The sequence below is a fragment of the Synchiropus splendidus genome, chromosome 8, assembly GCF_027744825.2.
Source record: "Synchiropus splendidus isolate RoL2022-P1 chromosome 8, RoL_Sspl_1.0, whole genome shotgun sequence".
NCBI classification, from domain to species: domain Eukaryota; kingdom Metazoa; phylum Chordata; class Actinopteri; order Syngnathiformes; family Callionymidae; genus Synchiropus; species Synchiropus splendidus.
The window spans coordinates 23,040,772-23,053,824 of NC_071341.1; the positions used below are offsets into that span (position 1 = coordinate 23,040,772).

At 42.1% G+C, this 13,053-nt stretch overlaps 1 protein-coding gene across 5 annotated transcripts in view; it reads right to left on the bottom strand.

Moving 5' to 3' along the window:
* dock10 (dedicator of cytokinesis 10) overlaps window positions 1-13,053 on the bottom strand; it is a 46,616-nt gene that overhangs the window by 18,253 nt on the left and 15,310 nt on the right. For 3 of the 5 annotated variants that reach the window (XM_053872110.1, XM_053872114.1, XM_053872112.1), the window contains exons 3-10: window positions 5,890-6,009; window positions 5,152-5,241; window positions 4,189-4,271; window positions 2,650-2,722; window positions 2,209-2,355; window positions 1,571-1,705; window positions 916-1,102; window positions 274-359 (exon numbers count right to left, since the gene is read on the bottom strand). In XM_053872110.1, coding sequence (XP_053728085.1) covers window positions 274-359; window positions 916-1,102; window positions 1,571-1,705; window positions 2,209-2,355; window positions 2,650-2,722; window positions 4,189-4,271; window positions 5,152-5,241; window positions 5,890-6,009 — 921 coding nt within the window. Of the gene's footprint in view, window positions 1-273; window positions 360-915; window positions 1,103-1,570; window positions 1,706-2,208; window positions 2,356-2,649; window positions 2,723-4,188; window positions 4,272-5,151; window positions 5,242-5,889; window positions 6,010-11,379; window positions 11,778-13,053 lie in introns of those variants that run through there. The other 2 variants (XM_053872111.1, XM_053872113.1) reach the window with 2 other exon arrangements.

Consider the following 13,053-nt stretch of genomic DNA (forward strand, 5'->3'; position numbering starts at 1 on the left):
TATGTGCTCATTACATAACATTAGAATATAAATACATAATTGTATCCCATAAAATGCCATTATTTGACAGTCACTGATGGTAGGGTGGGACCCACTGGAAATGGAATATCCTGCCCATCTTTTAGAGTGCTTTCACATCGATTTGAGCAGATGATTTCTCAGCATGCTGAGAAAAAAACCTTTGCTCCTCCAGGAGTGACTGACAGCTCCCCAGAGCTTTACAATATGACACCATTGCACGTGAAAGGAAATTTATGTTGCTGATCAGCTGACCTTTGCCAGCTCTGGATTGATGCCATTCTCAGTCGTGTCCTCATTCTCCTGCAAACAGCAGTCGCTCAGTGACAAGTCGAAAACATCTGGTGGAAAAAGAGAAGGATGGCAAAGTCAAACTTAATGCTTTATTAACAAGACGTTTTCTACCATCGATGTATTGCAGTACACATCATACGCACTGCACGCAGACCTAACACCACAACAACTGGGGGATGGAGGATCAAACGCAGACCGACGACTCATAAATTTGCCTAGCGCAATTGGTGACAAAGGCCATGCAGAACAAAAAGTGCGACTAATCACCAGCGTGATTTAGAGGCACGTTAACAGACCACAGAGCCACGAAGACTGGATCTGTTACATCATTCCCTTTTCACTGCGCCAGTTCTCATCGCTGGTCTTCCATTACGAGCTGGGGCTCTGCACCCAAACTTTTGCTGGGATGTTAGGTTTTTTTAATTGCTGACTGAGCTGAGGTGGAGTCCCTGTTTCACATCATGTCTCATTTCCTTAATGTGGAACTAATAAAACGGTCCTCATGAGTGCAGTGGCTTCGTAAAATATTGTGTTTGTTTACGTTGTTAAACAACAGCAAGGGAATAGCACACACTTCTGTGCCACTTCCAGAGACACGTTTACCTTGCCGATGGTCAGAGAGGTCCAGACTCTTGCGGTCTTGTGCTGGACACTCCGGGGGGCTTATCTGAAGGATGCGGGTCAGCGTGCTGATCCAGTCGTCCATGTCCTGCTCGCTCTCGGCAGCCAGCACGAAGTACGTGACCTCGTTCATCTTCAGTTCAAAGGCGTGTTTTCTGAGGCGATTATTCTGGGAGAAAAAAAGAGACAAATAAAAATTAATAAACCAAATAAAATACATTAAAACCCATAAACGGAATCAGAACCTCCTCCTTCATTTCTTCAGAGGCCACTACTGCAACTTCACACTTCATCTGTCTCAGTCCTACCAAACGTTCCAACTTTAAATCAACTTTCAATGGACTGTACATTAAATTAGACCTAAACATGAAAACTAGTAAAAAATATTACATCGAAGGTTGAAAAAAACGCGTTCTCAAAAGGCATTTATTTTGTTTCACATCTGATTCACAGAGACATAATTTACAAGAACAATTGAGTCGCAAAGACTGAAGACTGGCTGAGACTGAGTAAACCTCAGGAGAGAAGGAATCGTCCACTAGAAGAAAAATCATTTTGGAAAATTCATACTATGTCCTTTGAATACATTCAGCTTGTAAATATTTGCATCCGTATTGGTACTTTAAAAAGAAATTACCTGCACTACACCAGTACAGGAGTCCAGGAAAATGCAACCTTTGGGTTCCTTAGAAATCTTCTCATCCTTGTAGAAGTTCATTATGTAGGAGTTGTCCGTCAGCTGAGTGAGCTGAAAGTACCTGCGCTTGAAGGACTAGCGAGGTGAAAAATAGGATTGAAAGACATTTATGTATAAAAGAAAGCAAGTAAAGGGTTGATGACATGGTATTACTTTGTTTGTTACAATTTGAAAGTGAATAAATCATCAAATGAATGACTGTCCTGCAGTGTGAACGAAATATTTATTACTGTGACACTGCCCAAACGTTTTACTCTAAAGGAATTGATTGAGCCGAGCTGTGCCAACATTCAGTCGTGAACACTGCCGCTAGAAGTCTTCAACCTCAAGAGGGCAGACTGTAAATGAAGTGCAAGTCTGAGTCTACCTTGTCACCGCTGGGAATATCAATAAAGTTTCTTGAGCATTTACAGTTATATTTTGAATAAATTGCCATGGGTAAAAATGGATTAGGGATCACCATTTCTATTCAATTTATTGCAGTTTAGCTTCCACTAAAGTCATGATCAGCACCATGAGATGCGTGTATATACTGTATATGTATGCACACATGACGGGGAAATTAATGACTTCCTTACCCGAACAGTGATGCTATTGTTGACTGTGCTGTTGAAGTTCCCTTTGTACAGCCAGCCAGAGCGAAACACACCGATCCCTCCCCCTCCTCCACCTCCTCCGCCGCCCCCTCCGCCGCCCCCTTTGGAGGAAGACAGGGAGGTGGTGTCCTGTTAAACACAGAAACATTCAGTTACAAATACATTAGCTTGCCGCGCTTCCCTCTGAGGCAGACGACAAATGATCGATACGACGAAGGAGACTTTCTAGACTCTTTCTGGACAACAACAGCCATTTGTCTGTCAAATTACGCTCATGAGCAATAACCTGTAATGAGCCAGATGCTGTTGCGGAGTTCTATTCTAACAGCTTTAAGGCCACGATAAACAGATTTGAACATGAAGCCCAGGAAGTATCCAGTAAGTACTCTAAAAAGCATCTTTCCACAGACGGCCATTACTGACCTCATCCTTGTCCACGTCCTCATAGTCGATCTCGAATGTGTGCGAAGGAAGCTTCTCTGCTTTGTACAATTTCCTGAGAAGTAATGAAGAGAAGCAGTTTTTTAAAAAAAACAGATCCCTAATAATTCAAATCAGATGTGGAAAAAGAAAAAACATTCCAAGGGCTCAACATTTGGATGTTAATGAATACAAGTTGCTGACTCGGCGCCATCATTCACGTTTAGAGTCAACAAAAGGTGGGCTCACTTGATCCCTCACCATTGACAGCGCTGTTTTGTGGAACCAAAATGTGCACTCTGTGAGATGCAGACCGCCCTTTCCTGAAGTCATAAAAGCTGTCGGACAGAGTGATTGAACTAGGATTTCTGGACTGAAAGTGTTTAATACAGATCAGACTCTCCTCCAAAGAGGTGAAGATTGGTCTCATAAGTGAAAATGACACTCACATTCAACATCTCAGGACTAATGACAGTCCCCTGTATTTTAGCTACAGTCAGACATTGAATATTTACTTCCTGTTTGTTTACATCTTGCCAGTACATATTCGTAAATGTGTATCTCCTTCTAAACTCATAACTGTACGACAGCTAATATTACTGTAAATTTATGCTTTAGATGCACTGCTCCATCAAATACTGACCAACTTTAAAATGTTGGTTGTTTCAGTATCAGTGATCATTAACAAGACAACATATATCAAACTAACAACAGATTGCAGGAGCTATATTAGTTTAACACAGTCAAAGTCAGAGAACTTCAAACAGATCACTGTTTAATATTTGTCCAATTTATTCATGCACAACAACATCTCAAGGCACTTAAACTACCTGAGACTTCTTGGATATTTTGGATACTCTATAATGGAACACATATTTTATGTGCTTGGTTAAAAGAAACTTTTAAAAATCTGACATATTCATTACAATAAGCAGCTTGGATACTAGTTCCCGCACGTGGTTACATAAAGAACTGCACCTTTTCCTTCTTGTCAACAGAATATTTGAGGAATGCTTCTTCAACTGCCATTATTCAAAATCTCAGAGAACAGAAAGGAACCTGGGTGAGGTTCAAAAGTCATGTGAACAGATGGAAAAAATACAGTGGCTGCCCAGGGGACCACATTCCTGTGGCTATGAACAGGACATGTATGCCTTGGCTCTACCGACAAGTGGGGGAACTGGCTCAAAGACTTCACTTCTTGACTGAACTGCTGTAAGACTGCGAGACTGACTTTGAGGTGCATGTTTGTCAACCCTCCCCAGACCACGCATAGATAGGATTTTTTTTTTGTATTCCTTATGTAACCATTTCAAAGGAAACCAGAATCAAAAGCAACAACAGGAAGTAGAGGAAAATTCAAGCAAGAGCAGAATCTAAATGTAATGTTTGACAGAGTTTACCTTAGATACCTAAATATAATATAACTATGATGATAAAAATGCAGTTTTATTCAATACAACTATGAATAATAACGTCATATTCATATACTGGCTTGAAAAATATATTGTGAGCAGCGGAATATACTGCTAAATACACTACCTTGGCAGCAGGCGGTAGTCTCCAGCGTAGTCATCATACTTGAACTGAACCACGTTTAAATCAGAGTTGTAATACTTGCAAGCCTGGTGGAGCAGAATAGTGAATGAATGTAGAACTGAGGGGGAAATTGGGATATGTTATTACATCAAATGCAAGTGACAGATTTGAATAAGGACGCACCAATACCAGTATCGGGTATAGGACCGATACCTGACTGGAGTACTCATACTCCACTCTACTAAAAAGGCCACTGAGACCACGAAAATGATACCACATTACGTCAGTTAATACCAATTTTATTAAATTTGTGTTTGTACTGCAGTGAAAACTTGTTACTGTTACACAAGGACGAGAAAAAACCAAACTGAGGAAAAAAACAGACATTAATACATTGAAGTAAATTGGTATCGGTGACTACTCAAATGCAAGTACTCGTTTTGGGGAAAAAAATGGTATCTTGGCATGCCTAGATCTTAATGTAATTTTTTAAACGTATGATTTGAAATAATATTACATAAAGACAGCGTACATGTAAACATCATTGCAGCAGAGCAGCATGTTACAGCCTAAGAATCTTATCAAAGCAAAGAAGCCGAATAATGGCTTGTCTAAAAACAAAACAAAAAGCATAAAAAATTTAAATAAATTGAAAAACGCTGATGTTTCTTAAAATAATAAATGCCACTGAAGATGAAACATTGTTTGGTGAGCACTATAGATACATTTCCAGAGTGGAATGGGTGGATTCCAGTTCATTTGAGTCAAAAATGTGAAAAAGAATTAATCTCTGTATGTTATTTGTTCTTCTTGTAAAATGTATGTAATAATTGGTACTTTAAAACCGTCTAGAACAACCTCAATGGTGACACAGACACACACAGTGGCTACAGCTGTCTGTCTACAGACGTTATTGGCGGCGACACTGCTCTGACACGTGTTGGTTCTCACGCTCGCACGACTCACCTGTCTGACCAGCAGACATTCGGCTTGAAGCTCTGCACCTTCAGGGACCGTGGACCTGAGAGTCCTTCTTTCCTGAGGCACTGTGGACACCTGCACGAAAGCCGCCACAGCATTGTTGCATTTGTTCTTGTTAATTACAGACAGCACTATTCAACTGTGAACACTTAATCTGAAACATTCTAAGTGAGTGGATGAGAACAAAGGCGTCAGCAATGTGCGTGTACACTGGCTTTCATTTTCAACACTCGGCAGAGTTACACAGAGCTCACTAGCCAACTGTGAAATGTGCAGATGTAGGAAATCCCTTTTATTTGCCCTAATGAAATCAATCTCAAGCTGCAGAGACAGGAAAGTTATTACTGTTTCGAAGCAACTCAAGAGTTGTAAATGACCTGATCAGGACAACAAGTAAAAGAGATAATGGGATTTATTTGTGTATGTATTTCATAGCTTATTGTGTTTTAAATGATACATGTACGGTTATTACTTCAAATTATTCCACCATGGTTATATTTCAATTATACTGAGCGTTCACAGAGAAACAGTTCAAAAATGACATGTTGCATTTCTGTCTATTTTTAGGGCTCGGCACTGCATAACTAGGCAGCAAAACCAGATCCATATCACCGGTGCAAAGTGTTTGCTTGGCAGTTTGTCAACACTCCCACAGAGACCTCAATCTTAATCATTACGTTCAAACTGCATTAACCACTGAACAACCACATCAAGCGCACTTACTGAGAAATCATTGTCAGGGAATAGCAGCAGATCTCTGAGAGGGTCTTCTTTCAGCTCGTCCCCCAGTTCAGCGATAACGGCCTCATAGTCCAGTGGATCTATTAGCTTGGGCTTCTCCTGCTGCGAACACAAACAAAAAGGAATCAATGGAACACAGGAATCTTGCTGTCATTCTCAACAAAAAAATAATAATTTATTTTTCAACTGAATTCTGAGTCCCGACTCGGAATAAAGATCAAGACGGTAGTCGAAGATAAAAATTTTGGTGATCTGTCACATAACCGTAGTAGTCTTGCTTGAGACTGGGGTTTTCCAACAGACAATAACACACAGCCTTCTCGGCTTGAACTAGGCCTGAACGATATGGACAAAATGTCATCTTGAGATTTATGCCAGATATCTCGATTTCGATACAATGCTATATGACAATGGGTTTGGTAAAAAACACATTTTTAAAGAACAAAAACATGATACGAAAGGATGTTGAAAGTTGCCTTCGCTTTTGGACGCGTTCTCTGTTGAAGGGTCATTGCAAAGCAAAAGCTTTATATGCAGGATGAGCGGGGGAAATTGAGATTGTTGATTTAATGATATCAACATCTTGAACCGGGCTACTACTAGCTGGATAGTTGACTAATCACCAACTACCATTGATAAGTCGTCAACTACCGATAAGTCGACCTGCACATGATATGTATGGGTGGACGAACACGCAAACATGGCTGGTTGTTGTATGGCAAATACAGTTGAATAGTAATAAAAAATGTATGTTAGCTTAGACTTGTCTATTGCTGCTGTTTCAGTTTCATATTTAGATTTTAGTTGCTCAAAAGGTGGTGTGATAGTGATGTGTCCTTTGATATGTCTTTTGTGAAATGGTCCCACACTTTCAACGTTTTGGGTCGTGGTGGTCCGGAGCCGATGGTGGATTACACGAAGATAATGATGACATCACGACTAGTCGACGAATTGAACTCTTGAAAGATCAGATCTCAATATCACCATCTCTTTCAGGCCAATTTGAACACCTGGAAGATTATTCATTTCACCCTAGCCACGGGCGGGGAGAGGGGGATTATTTGCTATTTGATCTGAAATTTATTCTCCCAGTGAAAAGAATGTCAAGAAAATCCAAATTTTGGCGTCGGGAACTTCAACTGACATCAATCCACCAAATGTGAACTTAATCAGTCTGACGCTGCAATTTATTGCTGGGAATTTCAAACACATGGGCTGACAGATGGTAACAGTCCCACCACACGACCTGTAGCCAAGATACAACAGTGATGATCACGACACTTACACACGTTATGATGAGGAGCTCCTTTCTAGATCAAAGTAAAACTAAAAGATGCGATTTGAATTTGTAGGTTTGCTGAAAACCAGTTTGAGTAAAAGACGTCTCGAAACAGGTCGAGATATTCTAGTAATTCAAATTTCAAGTGGACTGAAATGAAACCAGAGGCAGCAGTTATGACGGCAGAGGAAGTAATGATTTCTGGTCTGGCAGACGGGGACTTTTCACCACAGCGTCTAGAAGAGGCCCCACGATACATGAGCAAGTCTCAGCCACAGAGAGCAGGAGGAAACAAAACTCCATGGAACGTTGAGCCACTCAACTCAACAGTTGCTTGAAAATATATTCCATGAATTCACTCAGCTCAATCAATGTCACAGAAGGACCTGATGACGGTTCAAAAGCAAATGATTGATTTCATCAGATGGACAAAGAACTGCACCACAAGAGAGGAAAATCATCTCAATTAGTTTCCCATGCTTCTCTCTACTTCATCTCCTTGTGACATCACTCAGGGGACTTTTATGGAGAATTCTGGGCTTCCCCGTTCAACAGAACACGTGTGACGTATTGCATCAGCCACATGCTTCAAAATGACACACATGATCAAATTTGTAGACGACAGACTTCAGCCCTTGCATCATGTCACCATAAAATAAGTCTGTCACTTTTGAGGTGCCACTCTTATCGGAACGCCTCACAGAAGCAGAGAGACATAAGCAAGTGACAACACGTGTCAGCAAAGTACAAGTAAACCATCAAGTCAGAATGAAGTAGAAAACAAAAACACATACAGTACTCAACCGTGTGTAATCCAATCGCGCTCGCTTGTTCTTTACTTTCCTGCGGAAGGTGATTTTACTCCGAAAGCTCATTTCAGTTCATGTACATCCAATATTATAAAAAAAAAAAACCTTCTTCCGCAGTATGAATAACCCAAACTCACACGCACAACAAGCCTGTGCTGATGCAGAAGCTAGTGTGTGACGGCACACGTGGACATGGAGGAAGTGAGTGAGTGATGTACAACAAACGCACACACAAAGCCACAACACTCACAATGAGAAACACGTTTCATAGTTTTTGTAATTACATGTTTGAACTTTACATCTTAAGTCGATGGTATTTTAGGCAAGGCAGATGTCAACTTACTCAATGAGAAGAACACAACCTTAAAACCATGATGTCGATCCTTAGAAACACAAGAGACAAAAGTCTGTAACACCTGTCTGGCAAAAATATAGAAAAATATGTAGCAGTCTGCTGAAAACATGAAAGGTGTCACAGCTACAGAAACCAAAATGTATGCATTCGTTTGCAAGCAGACAGCCACTTCCTCCGATCAGACCTCAGAGCAGAGCAGATTAAAGAACCATTAAGAGGAAACAACATTTGTATGAGTTGCATTTTATGTCAGTGGTTGTGAACAAGCACTTGTCTGACAGAGAATCATGAGGGAGTGTTTAAAGACGATTGATAGATGAGTCAATTCCAAACTCTAACTTGGAACACGCTTTCATTCATATGGTGACAGTGCAGTGGTGTCCATGCTGCATCCACAGGTCTGTCTCAGCGGAACTTATATGACCTCCTGTGCTTCCCTGGATTACCCATAGGCACTCTAATTTCCTCCCACAGTTCAAAACCATTCAGAGGTTAATGTGACTCAGAATTGCAGGCAGGTGTGTTTCAGCTGACCTGTCCAGGGTGCCCCGCGTTCTTGTCGAAAATTCATGTCCAGTTTGTGCGCCTGCCCTATGGCTCCACCTTACTAGTGCCTGACATCAAATACGTCTTTGGCTTGACTCTCCATTTATGTAATCAACTGCAGCTGATCTTGCTGTCTACTGAGCATGTAATTCTCATCTTCAAGGGTTAAAGGCGCGAGTGCTTTCCCATGATATGTCAAATTTATAGACTCACAATGTTCTACACACGCACAACAGGGACATCTGACCAGGGACACGTGTCGCGCCTCGCTAACTTAGATAGTTAGCGCTAAAACAGTGATGCTAAGACGGTAATTCAAATGTGCGAAATGTTTGACCTTTTCAAACACAGTTGTGCAGCACCTGCCTCAGCTGGCTCTATCGCTCCCTGCTCTCCCCAGCGTCTCATCAAACGCTTCCTATCCGCTTCCTTTGATTCCCTGTCTCGTCTCTGATCCCTCGCTTACACTCCCGCTTACATCTTTCCCTCGCTATCGCTCCAGCTCCATCCCCAGACAACAATCCGGCATTAAACCCAACCTCTTTAGTCGAATCATTTAACAGCACTGAGTGGGGAGTGTCTCGATTAGTCAGAAGGAAGACGAGCCGTGCAAATCTGCATTACTTCAAAATGAAGTGAGGCAAAATGCTATGAAGCAGACATTGTAGGGAGCACATACAGTCCCTGAATATTCCAGGCCTTATCTCTGAGTCACAGACGTGATGAAAGGGCCTGGGAGAGAATAACAGAGCTTATTATTCAGAGATGAGCAGGAATTAAAGAGAATCCATCTGCTGTTTATCAACAGGTCGGGGAAAATAGGATTCATTGGAAAACATATTTCATAAATAAATCACCAGGGCTGGAGTCTGGTCTGTATTACGTCGGACCTGCTGCAGTGGGATGAGATTTTGCCAGGCTGGCTTTCGTCAGATGTTTCTTTTCATGTGTTTTTATTGACAAAATGTGCGTCTGATTTTCAACTACGAGGACTCGAAACTTGGCTGTATCAAGCCAAGACATCCTCAAACTGTCATTTAACGATCCAGCTTAGGAGGACAGAACTTGGCATTTTGACTTTACAAAATGATGGATGCTCGCGGAGCTCCTTGGATGCTGTAACGAAACTTACGTCCCACTGCCTCTGACCCAAAAGGTGTACAAGGTGTAACCATTCATTGCCATTGTGCTGCAGGGTTTAAATCACAAGAGCTAAAGCTACAACTAAAGTTAACTTACCGATTATCTGTTAGGAATGCTTTACTTTTTTGTTGAAAGTGAACTCTTAGACGGCGTGACAAACCAAAAGATAGCGATCATGTTGCTGCTTCAAAGTGACATTTGACCTTTGGACATCCCCAGCGACATGTTCTAGAACCAGTGTTCACATCCGCAATGATGCATGTTAAAATTGATGTAAAAATTCCAAACAGATTCTGGCTATTCATGGTCTTGACTGTATGTCTGTCAACACCAAACCCCTCAGATCTTCATGAGTGTCTAGTGACGTCCACCTGACGAAATGATGCTTACGTGTGAACACTGGGCTTTACAAGTTTTCCGTTATATTGTTCTCTTCATCTGCCTTATTTTCTATGATGTTTTTAGAAATTATTGATTTGATTTGATTTCTTTTTTTGTTCACCTAATTCAGCTAACAGATAGAGACAAGCAATGTTCTTCATTAAGAGAGTGAGTGACTCATTTAAACATGACCTGCACATGCTAGTTGTACGCTCTACTACAATATAGACATATACATAATAAAAAGGTGTAAGTGCAAAATTCCGTCTATATGCAGAAGAAATGAAGACTTCTTGCCATTTGGATGTGAATAAGAAACTATTTAGTGGTAAGTTTCTCAAGAAAGGCGCATGTGTTTCAAAAAATAAAACCAAGACTTGCCAACAAAACGTTCAAGGAGGAATAGAGACCAGAGTGAAAGGAGTAAAAGGCAAGTCAGCACAACAAATCCCTCACTGCCAAATCTGCTACATTTTTCCACTGGCCTAAGAGAATCCAGGGTCGCTCAGGGGAATACAAGTCACTGCCAACCCTGGGAGATGCAGATGGAGCAAAGCAGGAGCACATGTTGTTTCCTGTGATCCATTCATGAACTCATTCATTCCTTTATATTCATCCATTTATGCCTCAGATATGTGGTTAAACACTGCCAGCCCATTCAGCTAGGGAATGATGGAGGAGCTATTTTTTACTCCTCAAGGAGATTTTTTCCCACAGAAACTAGATTCCTAATGTGTGACCCCACCACCCGCCCTCCTCTCACCTCCCTCCATTTCCGTCTCTCTGCCTCTCAGCTGTGAGGAGAACCAAGCAGAACCCACTGACTGGCCATAGATCAACATAAGCAGAGGGCGGCGAGACCGACAAATGCACAAGAATCTCGATCGAACATGTTGCACACAGTGAGTGTCTGCAGCTGCCCACACATGCACACACTTCCACACAGCGTTGCTAGTTACCATTACGATGATGGTGAGAGGTGAGGCGGTCATGGTGTAGCCCTCCAGCGTGGGTGTGGCAGCGTCCAGCGATAGTTGGTCCTGACGTGAACATATATGGCCACAGTCTGGGCCGCCTACAGAACGCAGCAGCAGGACAGCGCTGGCAGAACAGCCCATGACTCTGCAGCCCAGATCCACCTGCTCAATCCAGGATTCCCAGTTGCCGCAGCTCACCACCTGGATTCGGACTCAGCCCGGGTCCAGTCAGCGGTGCTGTGATCTTGCTAAGCCCTGGCAGCTCCCTACAGATCCATGCCGGCATGACCAGATCACTGCTCTGCTCCAGTCTCCAAGTCTCTGCAGCCTGACATCCACGACAGAATTATTCCTACTTTCCCTCGCTCTCTCTCTCTCTTCCTCACACAAACACAGTGACAGCAGTCCGGCCCAGCCCAACTCACCCCACAAATCACATTCAGCAAGAACTGTCAGCTGACCAGAACCAGCTGCCACACACACACACACACACACACACACCTCTGCACAGTTTTCATTCTGCAGCCCACTCTTTAATCTTTCCTCCAATAACCGCCGTCTCATGCGGCTGCTGACTGCGCCTCTGCAACATGCGGCAGGGATCAATCTCCACCACACTCAAGCTAATTAACAGGAGTCAAATTCTTTCACAGATATAGATTTGCATATGTTCTCATTGCAACGGAGCAACCAGCCTGTACGTGCGGCCGGCCGGGGAGTAGTGAGAGAGGCTATTGACCAGACAGTGGATGGAAAGCAGAGAGTGGGCGGCCTGATGGACCGGAGTTTTACAACTGGAGCACAAACATGTGATTAATTCCAAAACCAGGCAGACAAACTGACACAAAAGGGCAAATCCTGTGCTCAGTTCTGACGCACAGCAAAGCCAGTAACAATAAATTTGAGCTCATTTACTGTGTTTTTTTTTCCATTTTACCATAGCATCTGCTTTGGCTTAATGGTTTCAATGTCACTCAGATTTCTCTGTGTGTGGTCACAGTGAACAAAGAAAATTCATTAGGAACAGAAATCGATCCTTCTTTTAAAAAAAAAAAAAAAATGCAACTTGTGCACATGAGGAAGAATCAATCTAAACTGTTGCACCAGGTCACGGATCTCTCTTTCCTCCCCTCAATACACCTCACCCTCAACACCATCCTGTCTTAGTCAGGGTCCTTCCAGGTGAGCAGTAGGCCTGTGCTGACATCCAGCACCCACGCTGGTAACAAAGACTGGCTCTGTCAATGGAAGGAGCTATGTGAGGAGATGCAGGGCCGGGGCTAAAATGGAAGGCCTTGCGCCCTCTGTATATTGGCACATCACACTCCATAACAATATTTTAGATCATTGTAAAGTTAAAGGTTGTTAATTTTCAGATATAAATCATGTAAAAACCCAAGAAGAGAGTTGATTCATGCTCATAATTGACAGACACATCAGCAGCCAAAATTAACAGATGATTGAGGCAATTCTATTATTGCATACTCTTCATATTGTTTGGATTTAACAAATTTTAACAATTCAAAAAAATACTCAGGCAGGCTGGTAACCTCTACATTGGTATCTGTGCAAGACATACACCTAAAACCATAGGTAAATTCCATTTGTTGCACTTCAAGTATCTTCAAAAGTCATGGGAAAATCTACATATAGGTG